This window comes from Bos mutus, chromosome 16 (genome assembly GCF_027580195.1).
Source record: "Bos mutus isolate GX-2022 chromosome 16, NWIPB_WYAK_1.1, whole genome shotgun sequence".
NCBI lineage: Eukaryota > Metazoa > Chordata > Mammalia > Artiodactyla > Bovidae > Bos > Bos mutus.
This window is the reverse complement of record NC_091632.1, coordinates 50219573-50242852: the sequence shown is the minus strand read 5'-3', so window position 1 is coordinate 50242852 and position 23280 is coordinate 50219573. Positions and strand designations below refer to the sequence as shown.

At 35.0% G+C, this 23280-nt stretch overlaps 1 protein-coding gene across 1 annotated transcript in view; it reads left to right on the top strand.

Annotated features, from left to right (window-relative positions):
- The window catches only part of RGS7 (regulator of G protein signaling 7), a 486897-nt gene extending 464596 nt beyond the window's left edge, over window positions 1–22301 (top strand). Inside the window, 3 exon segments of the mRNA XM_070385326.1 lie at window positions 5570–5756; window positions 8812–8901; window positions 21598–22301. Coding sequence (XP_070241427.1) covers window positions 5570–5756; window positions 8812–8901; window positions 21598–21648 — 328 coding nt within the window. The 3' untranslated portion in view covers window positions 21649–22301.
- Window positions 22302–23280: the final 979 nt, after the last annotated feature.

The following is a 23280-nucleotide window of genomic DNA, read 5'->3' as shown; positions in this document are numbered from 1 at the left end:
TCATATTGGTCTTCTTTGTGTATTGCATCTCAAGTAAGATCTAGAAAAAGAAATCGAGTGCCTGTATAAAATAACTTGAAACAAAATGATGGAGGCAGTTCATTTACTTTGTACACTTAAACACAGCCTCAGGGCAGTTGAGAGCAGTACCAGATTGAGCTGTTAGTGTCTGCTAGAGAGGTGTGTATCCTCTCATCTGTTGTAAACATCATCCTTACATATTTTTGAAATTTTTCTGACTTAAGAGGCACCTGGAAATTAAATTTTTAAATGTAAGACACTGGAATAGGTTTTAACAGCTCTAAGATCACTGAAGTGAGCAGTAACTTTCCACTACATAAAACGGTTCTTCCACAAGTTCTTTCATTCAGTATTCTTTTGAAATGGAACTCTAATTTACTTTCCCATGACTTATTCAGTCCTGTGAAATCCATTTTGAGAAAGTTGCCAGCATTCCTTTATTTTCACTGCAACTTAGCAGTTCCAGAATCATCACATTCTTTGCAGGAGATTTAATAGATACCCAAACCAAACCATTTAGAAGAACATAGAATTTTGACTGAAGTCCCATGGATTAAGCAAGTTGACCACAGGCAGAATCTGGAGAAATTTAATTATGCCTGTCATTGGTTTCAGTGACGCAGCTTCCTATTCTTTTTCAAGTTTATTGAAACTTGAAAGCCTGTTGACCAGGGTTTCAAGAGGTCTGCAGGTGTAAGGATTTTTTTGGACCTAAATAATATTTTCTGTCATAAGGTCACATCATCAGTTATTGAGTACAGAATGCTTTAGAAAATAAAGCAGAGATAAATCTAGTTTTAGTCTTTTATGGAGTTTCCTCTAATTCTCTATGTTTTTGAAAAAAAGTGCTATCATCATGGGTTTCATGATAAAGAAATAAATAAGTAGTACTTCACCATTATCACCCAATCAAATAAAAATCCTTCCTGATTTTATTAGCAGCACAGTTTACACGTGAATACAGAGATGAAAACAGATCGCAATACAAAAGGATGAGTGTTAGATCTGAGAAATACAGGAGAAGGGCAAACCCAAGGGGAGAGATCACTCAAAGCCCCCTCAGGGAAATAGCTTCCAGCTGAGACCTGGATGATAAGGAGATAACCAGCTGAAAAAGGAAGAGGCTTTGGGACTAAAAGATTAGCATGTGCAGACTCTCTTTGATGAATGAAATTGATCACTGCTGATTTTTTCCATGCCTTATCTTATTTCCATTTTTATCTCAATAATCCTATGACACACTAAATTGCCTGATAAATAATTGCATATAAGAAATATTACACATTTCATTGTATGAAAATGTATAAATATCATCCAAAAGGCTTTCTGCCCTATATTTTAAAAATACAAAAATAATTGCATTTGAAGTAGTCCCAGCCCTAATTCTATAGAGCTTGGATATTTTGTATTTTTATGGAAGAAATGTTTAGTTATGGAAAGGTAAATGCTTGTATATATTTTTGCAGCCTGGAATCTCCCTTTCCCATTTCTTCCTTTAATTTAAATGGCCTATGTATATGTCCTTCCCTGCTGTGTTAGGAAAATAGGGGCTGGATATACCAAGAATCAGAGGTTGTATAAAAATGTTGCAAATAGACAGCAGACATAAGTATCTACCAAACACTATTTTTAATTTTGGTCTAAACTGATCATTTGGAAATAGATTTATTGTGTTTAATTAGAATGATTTCTTAAATCTGAACTAAATTGCTTTTAGAGTCCTTTTTTTCTTTTTAAGCATTATAATCTGTTAATATTTTGTTGCATGTTATGTTGAAATAAAAACAAAGTTATATAAAAAAGAACCATTACATATTTCTTATGTAGTCACATATATATTTCTTGAATATATACTGTAAGTCTGTTTCCCTACTAAGAACAGATAGATAGATACAGCTATCAAGTCTTGAACACCTAGGATATGCCATGTGTGCCTGTGTGCTTAGTCGCTGCAGTTGTGTCCACTCTTGGCAGCCCTAGGGACTGTAGCTCGCCCCTCTGTCCATGGGATTCTCCAGGCAAGAATACTGGAGTGGGTTGCCATGCCCTCCTCCAGGGCATCTTCCCAACCTAGGGATTAAACCTGCATCTCCTGTGTCTCCTGCATTGCAGGCAGATTTGTTACCCACAGAGCCACCTGGGAAGTCCGGTGTATGCCATACCATAGTATGCTTTATATTCACTACTTCTATAAGTATGCCATGCCATATTTTATATTTATCATTTCTGGTTATCATTCAACTAATCATCACTTCAAACATAAAATTTAAATATTAATACCCTTGCCCCATTTGACAGGCAAGCAAAATATGAATAGAAGAAGTTAAGCATCTTTACAAGTCAGATTGCTGATAATTGCCATCCTAGGCTTTTTATAAACCAATACTAAGCTTCTGTCCACTGCTCTTCCTGTTTCTGCCTAGGTATCTGGTGTCACAGACCAAGAGAGACAAAACAGTCCATTTAACCAGCAGGGCTAATTACACCTAAATACACCTCAGTGCATCTTATTTAGCATCTGCTATTTATGGAAGTATGGCACTCATGTGAGCAAACTTCAGGTATTGAGACAAAAAATAGTCAAGAAATACTGCTCATTGATAAGTACTTATTTCTCAAATAGAAGTTCTATTCTCACTTGGTGTGCTTTTGCTTGTTCCTCTTTCAGGTAAACAGAGTAAGTACCAAGTAAATTCAGTAATATGAGAGTTATATAATACGAGTGCCTAAAAATATCTCAAGCACTTCAAAAGTGCCCTTTACATAATTTATCTCATTTTACCTAATGGAAACCCAGTGAGATAGGCATTATTATCCCATTTTACTGATGAAAAAAAATCAAGGCTCAATGACATTAAGATAATTCCTCATATTCCAGCTTTCATATATTAAGGGGGGAGTGGAGTTTTAGTGAGTTCCCTTTACATTCTACTAAATCATTGCAATGATGACTATGCTGAGGATAAGAAAAAGAATGATGCATTTAGTGAGGCATTCAAGAGAGTGCTTTTTAGAATGTCATCTGCTGCAGATCTGGGGACAAACCCTATATATGGCACTCACAGTGGGCAAGTTAAATAAGTGACTTAGTCTTCATATATTCAGCTTTCTCTGAAGTGGGGGAGATATTAGCACATACTCTATAAAGCTGAAGGGATTGCATGTTTTAATATAGCTAAATCACCTAGAATAGAGCCCGCACTTACAGTGTAGGTGCTGTTATTATTACCTCCTCAGCCCTTTGATATCTCATCTATAATTTCAAGTCTATTTAAGATGTCACTGCATCTGTATAGCCTTCCTAGAACTCCCTTTTCCAATGCAGTAGTTGCCCCAGCAGAGGGGCTCCTTCCTGCTCAGCATTCCCAGACTGTCTGGTTTGTGCCTATTCCTTGAGAATCTCTCATGTGCTTCCTTGTATTATGGTCATTTGAATGGTATATCTTTGCTAGTTCAAGAACACAGACATTCTTTTTATCCGTATGTTCAAAGAGCGCTGCAATGAACTTGTTGTTGTTGTCGTTCAGTCTCTTAAGTCATGTCTGACTCTTTGAGACACCATAGACTTCCCTGTCCTTCGCCATCTCCCAGAGTCCACTCAAGCTGATGTCCATAGATTCGGTGATGGCATTCAACATCTCATCCTCTGTCCCCCCCTTCTCCTGCCCTCAGTCTTTCCCAGCATCAGGGTCTTTTCCAATGAGTTGGCTCTTTGCATCAGGTGGCCAAAGTATTGGAGTCTCAGCTTCAGCATCAGCCCTTCCAATGAATATTCAGGGTTGATTTCCTATAGGATTGACTGGTTTGATCTCCTTGCAGTCCAAAAGAGGGACTCTGAAGAGTCTTTTCCAGCATCACAGTTCAGAAGCATCAATTCTTCAGCTCTCAGCCTTCTTTGTGGTCTCTCACATCCATACATGACTACTGGAAAAACCATAGCTTTGCCTATTCAGACCTTTGTCAGCAAAATGATGTCTCAGCTTTTTAATATGCATCAATTATAACACTTAGGCTCCCTCAGATTGCACATAGCATTCCTATTAGATTGCACATTGTCAGAACCTGTATTTAAAAAGGAAATGGTCTTGACCCTTGCCTTCTAAAAGCAAAAACATTTAAGATATAGTCCATATTGGATTATCTACTGATTCCTGTCCATAAGAAAATGGTACCTAGAAACTGGAAAATTATTAGATTGAGTAATATTTGATATTCTAATTCTAGCTCAACTGCTTTATTACTTATTTTTTGAACTTTCCTTAATCCCTAAGTTTAAAACATAATAGTTATGAAGGTACTGCTTATCCCCTTCTACTTCTGTTAAAACCCTATAGCCTGTGTTGTGTGTTAGTTGCTCAATCATGTCAAACCCAGATCTGCTGCATTGCAAGCAGACTCTTTGAGAATCCCCTGTAGCTTATAGTGATTCATCTCTGTGGTCATCTTGTCCATATCAAGATCACATCTGGCCCCTATTGAGGATAACAGATCTAGTGCTTCCTTTTTCAAGTGTCCTTTTTGTTTGTTTGTTTAAAGACACTATTATGACATACATATTCATGTTTCATCATTACTTCTAGGTCTAAACAAAAAGATATAGGGCAAAATTGTAAAAAAATGAAACCCATTAATATGATGTGGCTTTTTGTTAGACTTTGCTATTTGCTTTTATCAACCAGAATATGTCCTGGTGTTCTTTCCTTTCCGGATAGACTATATTCTATACAGAAGGACATAAAATATATATTTTATATTTAGAAGTAGGTCAATATTATTTTTTCCAGAGCTTCTGAATTGCTATGATGCTTCTGCAGATTTAAGCCTTTTGAACAATTACATGTGAAAGCTTGCTGCTTCTGTCATTTCATAAGTCTCGGAATTAAATAGCCTAAAATTAGTTACTTGCCCTGATTTCTCCAGCTACGGCATTTTCTAATCTGTGTCCAGGCCTCTTTACGTTCCAGTAAAGCTTCATGGTAATTCCCTTACCAGGTAAAGTAGAAAATCCTCTCCATACTAACCCCCATTGCTCAAATGGACAAAAGACCCAAAAAATAGAGTATGTGGTATAGTTTATGCCCTCAGTCAGATGATCCATGTCACTCCCCCTAAATCCCTTCAAACTCATCTTCCTGTCTAACAAAAGGTTCTTTAGTACTGCTCCATTGTTTCAGTAAAAATTTGAGGTTGTATGGAATCAGGGCCCTGGCAGGTCTGCTTTTCAGTGTGTGTGGACTTAGTGGCTCAGTCGTGTTCCACTCTTTTTGACCCCTGGACTGTAGTCTGCTAGGCTCCTCGTCTGAGCCCCCTGGGAGGCCCCTGATTTTCAGAGAACACTTAAAAAAGATTGTTTTCAATATTTCCTTTCCCCAAGTGTTATATCTTTGAATACAACTAATAAAAAAATCAGTAGAAGCCTGTTTCTGGACGCCCCCAGAGAAAATTAGCTTATTATTATACCTCATTGTGAATCATATGATAAGCCAATATTTTAAGAATTGTCAGATTATGAGACATCAGACATCAGATTATGTCTCATTTTGTGTAGATTCTGGCTAGCAGTGGAGGACCTGAAGAAAAGGCCTATTCGAGAAGTTCCCTCTCGAGTTCAGGAAATATGGCAAGAGTTTCTGGCTCCAGGAGCCCCCAGTGCTATTAACTTGGATTCTAAGAGCTATGACAAAACCACCCAGAATGTGAAGGAGCCCGGACGATACACTTTCGAAGATGCTCAGGTTGGTGCATGGATGGAACTCACATTGCATCACACATGTGCTCCTGAGAAGTTGAACGTTGAGATACTTTTGTTTGATTTTCATCATAATCTGTGGCTATGTCTAACATTTTCAATTTAGGGGTGTGTGTGTGTGTGTGTGTGTGTGTGTGTGTGCGCGCGTGCGCATGCGCTAAGTCGCTCAGTCATGTCCGACTCTGCGACCCCATAGACTGTAGCCGCCAGGATCCTCTATCCATGGGGATTCTCCAGGCAAAAATACTGAAGTGGGTTGCCATGCCTTATTCCAGAGGATCTTCCCAACCCAGGGATCAAACCCAGGTCTACTACATTGTAGGTGGATTCTTTACCATCTGAGCCACCAAGGAAGCTGTATGTAAAACAACTAAATGATCTAGAAGATAACAGGGATACTTTAAAGAGTTTTTAAAGCCTGAGGATTTTTGTAAATTTGAATGTTTTTACATGAAAATTTCTTGAAGGGAAATATTTTAAATATTTGAAAGCTTTTTGCTTTAGTTTCAACTCTAATACCTCAGTAACACATACTTGAACTCTTTAACTTATCTTCTAATATGGAGAATCTGAGATTCTGACCTTCCTAAATAATATGTTATTATGAATAGTCAGAACTAAATTAAATTAGCTTAAAGTTATGTAAAACTGAAACCAGTTTTGTCTCTGATGGCAAACTGAAACAGTGACTTTAGGCATTTTAAAATTTTCCAAGTTACTTTTTTTAGTCTACAAAAAGAAGAAAAAATGAAATTGATATTAAGATATTAACTTCCTAAGACATAGTTTTATTTAAGTGTGTTTTTTTTTCCCTCAAACTGGATGAAGTTGTCTCCTTAGAAGTAATTTTAATTTGTCTAAAAAAAGTATATTGTGCTCAAGAGGAAAAATAAATGTGTAACGAGAGGATATCATTTCCTAATGATGTGTTGAAATTGGCTTTTAAACCTGAACAAACATGTTTCATAATTTCTTAAAACCTGTTTTAGAGATGAATGTTAGCTCTAAAAAGTGTCTTGTTTTTTAAATAGCTATGTTACTAAGAGAAAATATAGAAGATGAAGCATGAGGTACAGAAAATTCCTTTCTTATTTTTACTCTCAGTATAAAATATATTTATCACTGGCTTTGGTTTAAAAAGAAATGAGCCACTGTGCAGGAAACTAACACAGGTTGAAACAGCCAACCAGAAACCCATTCATTCACCCTGGCTCTGCCATGGTCTTCTATGTGGAAATAATTATATTTTATGGAGACACATGAGAGAGAGCAGGAGGAAAATTCTGTTGCTTATTTCTCTGCTGTTTTATCTTTCTTTCAATTCAAGATAAACTTTCAAGCATTTTTGTAGAGTCAACAATGTGTAAAATATTTGGAATGACCTTCCCAAAAGTCTTAAAAAGAACATTTCTTTGTTATCTGTGTCATTGAAAAATATTTTTGCTTAATGTGTCTTCAATAAAAGGAAAAGGCATAATTTTCTATAGAAAATATTACCACCTGACCATAGGCTTTTTTCAGTCAACCTCAGCTATTTAATCCCAGTTTTTTGTGGGTTTATAAACCCTATATTCAAAAATACAATAATAAAAACTCTTGCCACTGTTTAAGAAGAGATACAGTGTAATAAGAAAGCAGATTCTGAAGGCAAATTGTCTGGGTTCTGTTCTGAGCTCTGCCCTGTGACCTATTGCAAGTACCTCTTTGTGCTTTAGTTACTTCATATTTAAAATATATATGGAAATGGTTGCCGACCTTGTTGAGGTTCTGTGAGAATTTAATTAACTAATAGAGGCAAGCACTTGGAAGTGTACCTGGCACATACTCAAACATATTTGAGCACTTACTATGCATTCCCTCATACTTTGCTAAATGTTGATCATTCCTCAAATCCTGACAATAACTCTAGTTTATAGACTAGAAGATCGAAGCTCAGAGAAGTGAATAAAATTGTCGAAATTAACATGTTTGTAAGTGGTAAATCTTGAGCAAGATAGGATCTGAATCCCAAAATGCTTGAGTCCAAAATAAAACATTGCCCCACTTTTCCAACAACAAATTCTGATACAGTTCCAAATGTACCATACTTTTGGAGACGAACCTTGGGCTAGAGAGCCTGAATGTCAGGATTACTGAGGATTAATCTTGAATGTCATTAAGTGGATTCACAGTAACTACAAATGATTACTGGTGTATTTAAGACCAGGAAACTAAGTCATCTCTTAAAATACATGTTTTCTCCAAACAAGTAGACACTGGGACATTCAGGATACTCTCAAATAGTTCAGAACTCTGCCTCTAACAGACTAGAATGAGCAAGGAGCATTTATGTTCCCTTAGGCTGCAATAAACCAAAGCAGAATCTCCTTGGATTGGGCCAACGTTGAATTAAATGAATATATTTTTTTCCTTTGTCTACCAATATTCATCTTCGAAACAAAACATTGCAAACTGATTAGGATTATTGAATATTTACTTAATATATTTCAGAGTAAGTCAAAACATGCATACAAATTAGGACGTTAAGCAATTAAATATCACAAAATTTATTTCTGGACTTATGCTCTGGCCTAAAGTAGATTTGCATAACAATTTTCACCAATGAGATGATTCATTTGGAAAGTTTGAACCCTCCAAGTACATATAAATGCCAAGGTATCTAGAATGATTGAATCCTGACTTTGCATCATTCTCTTTTGGCTTAATCTTAAGAGATAGCAGATTTATTTATCTTAATGGTCTATATAAATCAACAACTTGATTTGAAATTACGTGATGACAGTCAACTAACTAAATCCCATTTTTTTTAAGGACTGGATTTGATTTGCCTCCTCCATAGCTCCCAAACCAGTTTAAACATGGATCCTTGAATAAAATAATAAATTTGAAGGTCTAAATTGTTCTATAAGCATATAAAATATTCTCATCAGCATTATCATTATTCCAGATTTGTTTTTGAATCAGATGTTGCATTCTTATCACAGTATTTGATTTTTCCTGAGAAATAATAAAGAGGCACTTCAACCATTATTTCTTTTTAGGAGCACATTTACAAACTGATGAAAAGTGATTCATATCCACGTTTTATAAGATCCAGTGCCTATCAGGAACTTCTACAGGCAAAGAAAAAGGTATTGGTTCTTTGTGAACTTTTATGACTTGGTTCTCAGTTATAGTTATTTGGAGTAGTTATCTCTGCTGGAACCACAGTATTGGACAAATGGTAAGTGGATACACTCCAAGACCTTTCCGCAAATCCTTGCATTTTATCAGGGTCATTTAAGTTGTATGTGTTTCTGCTTGTTGATTGCTTATTTTCTTTATTGCGTGTTTGTCTCGGCAGATGTCCATGCTTTACAAAGGTTTTAAGATGCTGTTCTCATGTTTCATGTTAGTCTTCTGTATGCCAGTTTAAGGAAATAAGAAATTACAATAAAGAAAAGAACAATGCCATCAGATTAAAAACTCAGGGAGGACTTTCCTCATCCTGTAAACTGGAATGTATGTATATGCCTCATAACTCACTTTTTTCCTATGATAGTTGCCAAAATGCAGCAACTATCAGCAAACTAAATATTTGCTTCCAAATATTTTCATTTGGCATTTATCCTGAGTCACTTAGTATCCCTGTGATGAGGCTTCATACCTAAGAGCTGCTAGCATATTTTTGAAGAACTGCAGTAGGCTACATTGTTCAATTAATGTTTATAATGAAAGTCTCACTGTCAGTAACACCTTATTAATCAGTTTAACAGAAAATGGAAAATCTGTATGTAAACATCAACATCATTCATTATTTTGTAATATTAAAATAGTCCATAGCTTCTTGAAATTCTGAGATGAAATGATAATTTTGTATAATTCATGATCATCACTTAAGCTAATGATATTTTTCAAAGTCAATTGACTTTGCAACCAGACAGTTGCACTGACCAGTACAGAAACCACCAGCACATGCAATGGTTTAAATTTAAATTAGTTAAGATTACATAAAATTCGAACCGAATTTATCTTACTCAATAGCCACAGCTAAAGACTTCTGAAATATTAGTATAGAATGAAATTTCCATGCCTTCAGAAAGTTCTGTTGGACAGCAGTGGTCTACAGAATTAATGATATCAACAGAAATTTAGTACCAGTAGAAAATTATGAGGACATTCTGAACATAAGCCACTAGATTTTCAATAATGTAGGCTTTAAAAACGTCAGCATAAAACCTAAACATATCTACTTTATTTCAGTGTCATTCGATTTTGCTTGAAATCACATCATTTTGTTTGCACAAGAAAAGTTTTGGTGTTATAAGCGTTAATGCAAACAGAGCCCATGCCCTGTGACAAGAGGCCTTTGGTGGCAGCTGTCCTGTTTTCCTGATCCCTGTGATTTAGAACATGAATTTGGTGTTGCGTCATTTCATCACCCTGTCTTTTTCTGCCATTTTTCTTTCTGGCTTTTGCCTGCCTTCCTTTCTTCCTTTCTTCTCTCTCTCTTTTTCTCTCTGCTTGTTATTTTTCTTTGCCCCGCCCAACCCCACACATATAAGTCGGGATATTCAATGGACCGCAGAACATGTTTTGAAAACTTTGCACAGAATGTGGTAAGTTTTCATTTTTAAAGAATTACAAATCATGAAGTCCATTTGGGAAATGTTCCCAGTTTCAAGCCCCATCTTCCATCTTGCATCCTTTGATGTAACAGCAAAAGTATTTATGTCTTTATTCAAGTTCAGAACTTCCTACTTACCTTTCTGTCCTAACACTTCCTAGAGTAGATAAAGATATCATATGTGAAAATCTGTATGTGTCAAACTAAGACTTGGAAAGTAGTGTGTATTATGATACATAAAATGAAGAAATAACTATTTATATTTTTATTTTTATTCTATATATCTCTGTCTTTGTTAACAATAGTGCATGAATTTCTGTACTCTATCCCTTAGCTTTTCCTATGGCTTAAAAGATTAAGAACTATGAGGGTTCTGTGTCTCCTACTTTTGCAGAGAGAAAATGACTTATTTAACAGTGTAAAGCCAGAGCCAGACTCAGTATGAATGGGAGTTGGTGACAATAAATGCCCACCAAAGACCCACTAGCATGCCTTTCTCATTCGTTATTTTTCAGCAAAGTATTGAAAACTATTGCATAAATCATCCAGGAAATCAGTTGTTTTCCTACCAGTGTTTTCTTAGTATCTTGCCATGTGTTTTAGTGATATATTTGTTTGTGAGATTCTTTTTTTTTTTTGGTATTGTGCCAGTGCCTTTGGAACTTTCTGACATTGTATAAGCTCAAACTAAAGCCTTCAACACATTTATTTTTATAGGGCAGAAACATCCCTATTTTCCCATGCCATAAAAACTGTACACCAACACTGAGGGCCAGCACTAACCTGTTATGAAAAGAGGTAGAAAAATCTTGGTTTATACTCCAGTTTGTCTGCATTGTCTGTTGAGTTGTGTGGTCAGCTCCATGCTGCTGCTGCTGTGGGTGTGTGTTGTGGCTTTTGCTGTGATGGCCAGTTAAGTGGAGTTATGTGTGTTGAAATGTAAGCTAATTGGATTCAGCAAAAATACGGTTTTTGTTTTTAGTCTCCTTCAAGGCTCCTTGTGGTGGGGAATGTTAATCAGTTATTTTTATGAATTCCCAATTAAAAGACTTTAAAAAGCAGTATATACTTTGAACATTCATTGTGATTGCACAAATTAAAGGACTGGAAAATGAAGGACTCCAAGAATTAATCACACTATTAACTTCCCAAAATTTTGGCTGGATCTTTTGGAATCTCTGACCTTTAATAAAAATTTTTCTTAAGCATGCCTCATAAGTCACCATGGGAAGATAAAGACAATGCTAAAGAAATGCCTCAAGATTTTGCTGGAGAAAGTCACCATAGGATGTTGCACAGTGCTCTGTGTATTGTTTAAGAATTGTTTCAAATTCATTCTTTTCTAACATAGTGCTGACAGAATATTGTTCTTGAGCAATTGGATTGGAAATTTCTGTGATATAATTAAAAACATATAATGCAATTTATGGAAGATGGAAAGGGAAAGCAAAATGGCTGTCTTTCCTCCAACACCATCCCCACATCTGACCAACTTCCTCAACCCTTAAAATAGCACCACGTTGTCATTCATTGCAAACTTTAAGAAAAGATCGATAGGAAATAAGAGGAAGTGAGGAAGTAATCCTATGCACCTTCAATCAGAATTTATACACCAAGTGCCAACTATACTCCAGACATTGTGCTATATCTTAAGAACAAGACCTAAATTGCTATGGTACATAATGATATAAACAAAATATTATGATGTACAGGAGAAAGATAAACTATTTCTATTTATTAGGGTGAATAAGTAGAGTCCATGAATAATATGAGAATTTTCAGAAGTTACATTTAACTGGGTAAATAGGATTTCATTAGGCCAGGAAAGGCAACCATCTTTTTAAGGAGAATGGTACAAAAGGCTGAGATTACTGAAGAAAGATAAGTTGAGTAACATTCATACCAGAACACATATACACACACAGCATACTGATAAATTTCAGGTAAGCTTCAGACACAGTTATTTAGGGTTAATCCTTTTCTATCCAGGAAAATGAAAAGTAATATCTTTATTGAATATTTTGTTTTGGTAGTACTCTGAAGAAATGGGGTAAAAAATTAGAAAGGCTCTCTAATTTCCTCAGTAGATTACAAATTACTACATTTATTTGATTAGGCATAAGAAGTGAATTTCTATCCTGAAAATTATTTTTATACAAAAATTAAAAATATTATACTGTATACCATTAAATCTTTTGATGGTTAATTTCTATTTAAAGTTCCCTTTAACTTTCTATTTTCATTTACTTTTTTATTTCCTCCTGGTTCAGTGTTCCTCAATATTATGATTCCTTTTAGAGTCAGCAGTTGTGATAGGCATCTGAAGTACTTACATAATAAATTTTATGGGATGCCTTTATAGGATCAATAAAATGATTTTAACACAAGATAATGAATGAGTGGTTTTATTATAACTAAATAGAAATAATGGAGGAAATATAGAGTTTAAATAAACATTTTAAAAGAGTTCTATGTGGAAGTTGCTCTGGTAAATATAACGAAGCTACGAGATAAAGTGTCTAAGAAATGAGCTTGGGGAAATACTTTTAAACAATATGTAAACTCTGAAAGGACCTGGGGAAAGTGAGATAATGATAGTAACTCACATTTAATGAGTACCTGCCATGTGCCAGGCTCTTCACCAGGTACTTTATATTATCTAATTTAACTTAATCTGAACCTGCTAGTTAGGTAATATAATACTCATTATTGTACCCATTTTATAGGTGAGAGAAAGTCAGGACTAGAAGGAAATTTTTCTGACTTTAAATTCATTACTTTATAGAGTACTCATTTTCTTCCTATTATACCCAGCACTGGAAACCCGAAATGTTAATATTTAGGCTTGAAACCCAGTCTCATACTTTCTTGCCATATGAATTTTTAGAAGTCAGTTAAACTGCTACACCTCAATTTCTTCATCAACAATTTCTTTAGCCAGAAGCAGCCGTAAATAGTACTTGTACAAATAAATAGATTTAAGAAATTCTTTAAATATGCTTTATTTGCTTAAATTGCATCAGAAATATCTTCCAGGTCATTTCATATTCTACACAATTCTGTTTATTGGCTGCACAAAATTCCTCTGAATGTATATACCTGTAATTTATTTTTCTATTCCTCTATTGATGGACATTTATGTTGTTCCTTATTTCGTTCTTTCTTTATTCATTGCCATTATAGCTCAAAGTGTCATAGGCATTCATCAAGTTAAATATTCATTTTTTCTTATAAAAAATTGAATTCCTCAGTTAAATGGAATACAAAATCACAAAAGAAGAGATGTCTATTTATTTTTCTCTGTCTTATCATTACGTTTGCCCTAATGCAAGAGATACATACACTAGAAGGGAAAATAACTTGTAGAAGGGAGAAGTCAGAGTTTGTATTCTTGATTTCCAAAGCACTTGTATTACACATTAATAACAGGCTTCCTTGTCAATTAGTCTTCAATCTATGAAGAATTACAGTGTTTTCTGGCAGTTTTATGCTGTTTTAAGATGCTTTCTAAAACTCTATGGATTATTTCTAGTCCCTGGTCAAATGATTTTTATCTTGGTTTTATTAAACATGAAATCTGGCATGAAATTTCCTTTCCATATGCTAACAATCACCATTATTGTACACTGAGCCCACCCTTCCCACCCATGAATAATATAGATGCCAGGCTTTGGAAATACAACCTCAGACCAGTTATGGAGCAAACCTGGGAAAGGGCAATGCTGTGTCAAATCTACTCATGCAGACTCACAACACTTGAGAAGTAACCGAACCAGCATAGATTAGAAATATCAAATGCGCAATAGGAAAGAAGGAATATACGTAACTAGCACAGTTCACCCTGAAAATTGCATCAGATTGCAGTCACAGCAGCCAGGTTATTTGGGGCTTAAAATGTTTTTTAAATCTAAAAATTTTTTTTTTCTTGTGAACTACGATTATATCTCCTCAATCTTCTCTTTTGCTGCTAGACTTTTGGTTTATTGTTTGTTTATCAATTTTCGTGTAAGTTCTTTATTCTTTCCATTAAATTTTATCTTGTGAGTTATCACATTATGTAATTTTTTGGAGTATCTCTTTGTTATCCTGTCTTTTAACCAAGATTAGCAAATTGGCATCATTCGTGCATTCATTTTAGCAGAATTATATCAATTTAGTCAAGCAAATTGCTGATTAAAATGTCCTAAGAACAGAAATGAAGAGAGTTCCACTACTCCAAAAATTAGCACACCTTAAAGGTAGTTGTTTATTTAGTTACGAACTTCCTCTTTTTCTGTCTTATCCACAGAAATACCATGAAAGACTGCTAAATGCCTTACTTGTTTAAAGCAACTTCCTGTTCTCAAGTCCCGTGAACTCTTTAAAAACAAGTAAATGAGCATGTAATTGACAAAGATCTAATATGGTTTATATGGGGAGTTCTTTGCAAAAAAAAAAAATCAGAAGAGCAATACGCCATTAGAAAAATAAGCAAAGGTCTTGATCGGTTTTAACAGAGGAAATACAAATAGTCAATAAATATATATATAAAAAAAGGAAACCTATATTAATAACCAAATTTAATTCAAAAGGCAACAAAATAACTTTTTCCTCCAATAGATTAGTTTTTTTAAATAATAATATCTAGGATAAGGAAATTGGTGAATTCACATATTGTTCACACTTAGTAGGGATATGTATTTCTAATCATTTTCTTGCAGAGAACTTTATACAATGTGTCAAAAGCTTCAAAAATATTCCTTCACATTCAATCAGTATTTCAGCTTCTAACAATTTAATTCTAACAAAACCCAGATGTTTGTACACAAAAATATTCATTGCATCGTATAACGGCCAAAAATAAAACACAATCTGAATATACAATTGTGAATTTCTTAAATGCATTAAGGTATATCAACCTGATGCAGTTATTAAAGAATAGATTTTAGAGCATTGGCTTTCATCTTTTTTTATTGCAACCCATTACTATGACATAGTAATGCAATATATATATGTTTGTGAGTGTGTGTGTATGTATATATAAACTGTACTTATGCATGTTTATATGTCTATAGGACTAAAATAACCTTTCAGAAATAACACATTCCCGTATTATATGCAACTTACCCTAATATGTTTTTATTTATTCTATGATATGTGATTTTTTTCTAAATGTTGGTAGCATCTTTCTAAATTGATTTCCTTTCCCACTAATGTGTTGAATTTGAACAAAATATATGTTACATGGGTAATTGATCAAAATATGATCATTTTTAATTAGCATATTACTCATAATAAGCTTTAGTACTATGCACAGTATAATTTTAGTTTTTTTAAAAATAAATAAAAATATTTTTGTATAAAAAATAGAAGGATATATTAACATGTAAATAATTGTACTTTGAGTAATGTTTATTTCTTCTTTATATTTTTCTATGTTTTCCTCATTTTCTCTAATGGATATGCGCTATTTTTATTTCAGGAAGCTATTCTTAACTAAGGAAATGAAAGTATTTGGCTTTACTTTTTCTATCTCAAACCACACAAGAAGCTACTAATAAGAACTGGTATATAAATATGTTCATAAACCATCTCTTTTAAGTACATAACAGAATTTCTTCCTGTTTTCAGCATTAAATATACTAGCCTCCAAACTAGCTATAGAATCCCCTTCCTTTCTTTCTTTCTCCATCCCTCCCTTCTTTCTTTTCTTTTTCTTTCTTAATTCTCACTAATTGAGTTTTCTTTAATTTTCAAGGAACTCACACTTTTCAGTTTTGCTGAAATTATCCACCATGTTTCAGTAAACTTACCTGAAAATTATCCTAGGGGACTTGGTTTCATTTGAAGCAGGATTTTTCCAAACCCCTAGCCTAGTTCAATTCCCTCAACATATCCCCTCTTAGTTTCACTGATGGCAACAACCAGGGCAAAATAAAAGTTAAAAAGACCCAAATTCTATCAGTTAATTACTTAATACGGTGTGTCCAACATGCTCCCTTTTCTCATTCTACCGTGCCTCTCCTCCCCTAAAAGTTACTTGTACCAATACATTTGAATCTCATTACCCTTGTTTCTAGAAGCCCATTCCTAAACTATGACTTCCAGTCAAGGAACTCAACTCATGCAAAGAAGCAAGTAGATTTTTGGAGACTTCTATAATGTTAAGATTGTTTAACAGGTATCAATTGCTTTATCAAGCCAGGTGACTTAGAGGATTGTACAAAACAGCATTTAAAAAAAATGCACTTACTGTTGTTGTTTAGTCACTAAGTCATGTCCAACTCTTTGTGACGCCATGGACTGTAGCCCACCAGCCTCCTCTGTCCATGGGATTTCCCAGGCAAGAATACTGGAGCGGGTTGCCATGCCCTCCTCAAGGGGATCTTCCGACCCAGAGGAAAAAAAGCACTGACAAAGAATCAAGAGAGGTAAACTGCAGAAGAACCTAAGGGGCAATTAGAAGACTTCAGCAAAAACTTGAATAAGAAGTTTATCTGAAGAGTGAGAAGAACCCAAGCTCAGAGAGTAGCAGGTGCAAAGACCAGCCACAGAACCATTCTGTGGAGTGACAATAGGTAGTTTGAAAGGCCAAGGAAGCCAGTTTCAAAATGATTTTGAAACCCAGGCAAAGACTTTTATATTTTTTAAGCGAAGCAGGTGCAATTTTCACATGAGAATAAACAAACATATCCTTTAGTTCAGCCTGACATGAGCATGTACGTTTCTTATCTCTAGTCCAAAGGCATCTTATTACCATCAAACAGTCAGCTCTTTTTATTACGCAGCTGTGGGGCTCAGCACAGGTCTGATAGCTGGGTCACATACACCAGTAGAAAGTCAATGACATGATTTGCCCTCTCCTGGTCCCAGAGCCTCTGGAGCTGACAAGGCATTCTAGAAGGTATTTCTAAGTCTACAGCAACACATGGGGAAGACTAGGAGGTAGTGATATGAAACAAACAAGTAGGAATAAGAGTTAAGATGTTAATATTTTTTTAATCCAAAAGATCCTGGTAATTTCCTACCCTTTAAGCTCTTTGATGGCTATCTTCTAAAAATCCATCCCTTCAGTTAGTGTTGGTTTGTGTCCTGTAGACTGGTAAAGACTGAGTACATTGTTTTTATGTTTTATGACAGTAATAAAACAAGTAGCTAGTCACCCGAGCAAATATGGCTTCTCTCCTACTTCCTTCATGGATTAGTGTCTGCAGGAAAGACGTGTGGACATTTGCTTCCATCTCCCAAACGCTGAGGGCTCTCATACGGAGCTAAGAGCCTGATCTTTATTTCCATTTCTAGGGATTCACAGCTCTTTGTCAACTTTCTGTTATTACTTTAAAACCAAGAAAAAATTGTATATCATGTGAAATTCATAATGTTTGATAGTCAACTTGAGAAAACTAAGAATGAGCACATAGGTTGTTTTATTGGGGGGAGTTTTATTTTCCTAAATATAACAAAATCTCCATGCAACATTTTAAAAGGAAGGAATTAGTTTGGTGGAGATGAAATTTTATTGTGAGACACTAGAAAAACTGCTTTGTTTATGTGATAGCTATACTGTAGATTATCCAGAGAATCTGTCTTCACTTAGATGCCAGTTAAAGTCAGGTTAATTTTGTCCTGAAATTGATCATGTGCTAGCATATTGTCCATTAACTAGATATTATAAAATCTCACAGGATGCTGAATTTTCGTTTTGAGTTTCTGTCTTTGTCTTTCTATATAGATTTCCATTTCCAATGTAATCTATTTCCTTTCTTTTAATTTTTATTTTACATTGGAGTATAACATAGTTGATTAACTGTGTTATTTTTAGGTACACAGCAAAGTAATTCAGTTATACATAAACATTACATGTATCCATTCTTTTTCAAATTCATTTCCTTTAGAATCTATTAAGAACGGGTATAAATGACATAGCACAAATGTAGTCATTGGGTTGAAAATAGTCATTATTCATACAGAATTCAATTGTAAGCAATTTGGTAAAAACAAACAAACAAAAAACATGCTATTGGTAAGGAATTTTAGCCCTTTTAGTTTCCAGAATTAAGATTTTTAGACCTTAACTATGAAATTTTCCCAGATTCTTCAACTCAGAAAAATTAGCAAAAATCAGATAACTTCATGATTGTCTTTTAAGATGATTTAATACAGCCTCCAAGGATCCACACTGAAAAGGATTATTACAAAACATCTGATGTGCAAGTATATTCTTTCTTACCTGCAAAAAAGAATTAGTGTTCTTTTTAAGATTTTCCAATAGAGTGAGAAACTGATATTTCTTTGCACACTAGAGAGTGCACAAAATACCTTTGCACGGCATTTTTCTTTCCAGTACGTGAACAAGACAAGATTTGCACAGGGCTTACAGACACATCCACGTGACCTAGGTCTTTAAATCTAGATAACTCACTTGGGTGTCCATGCTATTTACTTTGACCCTTGGGTGAGGCACTTAGGTTTTTGTTTTTTTTGTAACTATTAGATATACCTAAATTTGCCTTTTAATTGTCTCAATACACAAAACAAATACTCTTATTATGTATTTGGTGAGTCCACATCTCAGAAGAGTTTCTTGTGTGGGTTTGTTAACATATATACATATATTCTCCCATTTCTGTTCATCTGCTTTCTTATTACCACAAACCCCAGATTTACTGTAGGCCTGTATTTCTCCATGGGCTTCCATGAGTGAGTATTTTTAAATTATTTCCTGCTACAACAGCTTACCAAGCTAAATCTGTACCTCAACCCCCCGTTTAAAAATGAAGACAATACCAGGACAATACTAATAACTTCATAGATATTTGAGGGGAAAAGTAGGTAGAGAACCATATTACCATTTGTTACATTTACAAATATGACATCATTTCCACTGATCAAAATGAAAAATGACTCTGAGTTGCAAATGGCTTCTTATTTCAACCTATGTTATTCATCCTCCCAGTGCTGCTACTGCTGCTGCTAAGTCGCTTCAGTCATGTCCGACTCTGTGCGACCCCATAGACAGCAGCCCACCAGGCTCCCCCATCCCTGGGATTCTCCAGGCAAAAACACTGGAGTGGGTTGCCAGTTCCTTCTCCAATGCATGAAAGTGAAAAGTGAAAGTGAAGTTGCTCAGTCGTGTCCGACTCTTAGTGACCCCATGGACTGCAGCCTACCAGGCTCCTCTGTCCATGGGATTTTCCAGGCAAGAGTACTGGAGTGGGGTGCCATTGCCTTCTCCGCATCCTCCCAATAGTTTGAACCAAATTATATTAATCTTTAGTTTTAATATAAATAGTTTTATGTTAGCATCTTCCTCTTCCTCCTCAACTCAAATATGAATTCACTCTTATACGTCAACCAGTATAGGTTCTCCCCACCCCACAAATGGCATTAGAAACAGTAAGCACCTTTTAAAAATACATTAGTATCAGAATGAATATATATGCACACATTAGTAGCATAAGAGAAAAAAGTAGTAGCTATATAAAATAATGTAATTTTCAAGTATAGAAAAGTAGTTTTTTTATTCAAACATGATTTGATTAAGGTATTGGAGTGTAAAAGTAGTATAATTTTAGCTTCCAAATTCATGAGAAATCTTGTGTTCTTTTCAGAGTCAGAAAAGTGACTTTGGGTCTCAGTATCCTGATGAGAAAGAATGTAACAGTAGTAATACTAATAATGATGGTAATTATATAATAAGGTAATGACTAGCAAACTGAGTACACAGAATGTTCTGAAATAGTTTTAAGTAATTTACTTGTATTATTCTTCAGGAAAAGCTTTTAAAATAGGTACTTATTCCCACTTTGTGAATGAGAAGGAAACAAGCACAGAAGTGACAAGAAGAAGCAAAGCATAGTTTGCCTAGAAGGCCAATGTAAAATAGGGTTTCCTGTCAGAAATCTGCATTTGCTTTCAGTATTTTTCTTCCCATAAAGTGATTAGAGCGTAGCTAAGTGGGAAAGTCCTTTGCTAAACTGGCTCTTCTACAATCAGATGTCAAAACCTGCTAAAAGCTAAGTTATGAACTCCTTTTCCCCAATTAAAAGAGAATGGTGCTTCATTTTTATTACTGCTGTTCAAGTATACAAAAAGACCTTGTCAGTTACTGTACAGTATGTAAAGAAAGATTGAGTCTGGAATCATTAATCATTTTTTAAATATATCATTCTTTTTCCAAAATATAGTCATGAATGCTGATTTCTCTCCCCAGACCACACCACTCATTTATCAAACTCTGAGCCACGTTAAGGAGTAAATCAAGACTATTGCTATGACCAACATTACTAAAATATATTTCTCAAAAAATCTTTTGATTTTCCCTTATTATTTTATCCTCTGAGGAGTACAAATTCCACCTATTTTTTTATACTAAACATATACAGTGAGGGATAAAACAGAAATAACCAAATTGACAATCTGTTATTCTGATCAGAAATTTAAAATCTCATACCTTTCTCTAGAGTATTTGCAATTTACAGGGACAGTTTTAACTATCAAGATGTTCAAAAAATGAATATGTATAATAGTTATTAACACAATAAGTGGGATCAGAATATGTAGGGTTTTTTCTGAGGTTGAGGTTAGAGGAAATCAAATGGTTTTCCATTTACAGTTTGACATTCCATTACAGGAAGACATTTACAGTTTGAAGTACAAAGCAAATAGACTTTTCTCAACTTTTAGGCACCGATTGTTTGTTTTTCCATTACCATATAGGATAGGGAATAGATTCAATCATGAGTTTCCAGCAGTCTCACCCTCAAAAATCATTTTGTTTAATTAAATCATACCCTGTGCACATCTAGATATTTATAAATGCAACACTAATCTTAGCAGTTGGACAAGAATGCATCACATCGCTATCTTTCAGAGCAACTTCCTAAAGTTTGCTGTAAGATGTTATAACCAGTTGCAAACCTAGGTGTTGCATCATTGCTAAGCCTCAGTGGAACATTTTGGACATGTTTTATGATTTGCTGATTTGTGCTGTGAACCCATCAGTCTGTTTACAGGGGGGAGGAAGTGGGTGGAGGGGTGGGAGGATGGAAAAAGGAAGGATCATTTTGTTTGATGTGGAGGAAGGGAGGGAACTTGGTCATGAAATTTGAACTAAGATGCACCTAAAGGGTTCCCTTTTGACCCTTGTACAGTATCAGCTGCAATAAACATGTTACTCTTAAGCAGGTTTTCAGTGATCATATTGTTTTCTCTTTCTTCCCTTGTTTATATTTTTCCTCAGGGGAAATCTCTCACGTCAAAGAGGTTAACAAGCCTCGTTCAGTCTTATTAAAAGGATCATCTTGTAGCATGAAAGCGAACTGGAGTCACTGCATATACTTTGTAGTTCTTTGTTGTTACCTGGAGCAGAGGACATTAGACCAAGATGTTGCATGAGCAAAGGACCTGAATTGTTCTTTCTTTGTGTACATTAAGGCACTGCCATCTCCAAGGGACTCTACCATCTTGACGCCTCCATTTCAGAATGTCTGCTAACTTCTTCCTTGTATTAAGCTGGATCTGTGTCTTTTCCTTTTTAACAGTTCAAGTGAAGTAAACCTTTTATTTCCCCCCCTTTCTCTCTCTCTTAAACCTTCTTCTAGACACACAGGTCACTAAAAATTCAGTCACAAACTGGAAGAATTGTAAAAGGAAAAAAGCATATATCAAGAAGTATACATACAGCTTCACATTTATTAAATAATAAATTAGCAGAGAAAGTTTCATTTCACCAATGTATCACAGTCAGAAACAAACTTACGTCTTTGTCTGTTGTCTGTACATTCTTGGTTAATGTTTCTTGCATTTATTTTTATACCATATTTAAATAAGAGACACCTTTTACTCCAGATGTATCAAAGTTGATCCCTTCTCTGTAAATTTGTGTATGTTTATATTGTTGTTTTATCTTTCATTAAAAGATGCGTAATCTCGTTGCTTTTGTAACTTTTGACTTCTGTGCTAATTGAAAATGAAAATACTGGGAAGGCACTGACAAATGTAGTCACAATGTAAGCTCTCACCCTAGGAAGTTTATTTCAGGGTTTTCAAGACAAGCTTGGATGGTGGAGCAGCCAGGAGCAGATTCAAAGTGATTCATCTGGGAGCTTACCCCAGGTCAGGAAGATGGGTTTGCTCCTATGGAAAACAACACAAATGACCTCCCACATTTTCCGAGTTATTTATGAGGCCTTTCTAATTATGAATATGAGTCTCTATCTTTTACCAATGCATATTCTATTTAGAATTACATTTTAGTGTGACTTGTCAACTCAGGAACTGATTCTTTAAAGTATAATCATAAAAATGCCTTAGGTCAGTGGCTCTTAACTCTGGTGGTTGCAAATTCCTTTGAGAGCATGATGGTAATTACTAATATTTAGTGAGTGCTAACTAAGTACCTACCACTGTATTATGGGCTTCACATACCCACAAAATTTTCCCATTTAATTCTCACAGCAGGCCTATAAGATTATTTCTGCAATTTTGAGAACACAGAAGCAGAGAAAAGTTGCATCGTTTGTTCAAACAGCCAAGTGGTATGTTGTGATACAAATCCAGGCAGTCTGACTCAGAGGCTACATACTACACTGATCCATCATACCACACAAATTGTTCTGGTAAAAGTTTTACGTGAAAATCCATACACTCTCTCACATAGGGAAGATTTGCACTGAATTTTAAGACATTCACAAAATAACCTCTGAAATTCATCCAAGGACCTCAGGTAAAGAAACCTGACTGCTTTTAAGGGATGGACCAGTGACCCAGAAGGTCACCCAGCCAAGAGACAGGACTAATTTGTTTGGTTTTGCATCTACCACAAGATTGCAGACTCTGGCTATTAAAAAAAAGAAAGAGATCATGTTATTAGTGGCTATTAATTACTGTGAGTAAATTTAAATTCTGAAAAAGTTTACCAACA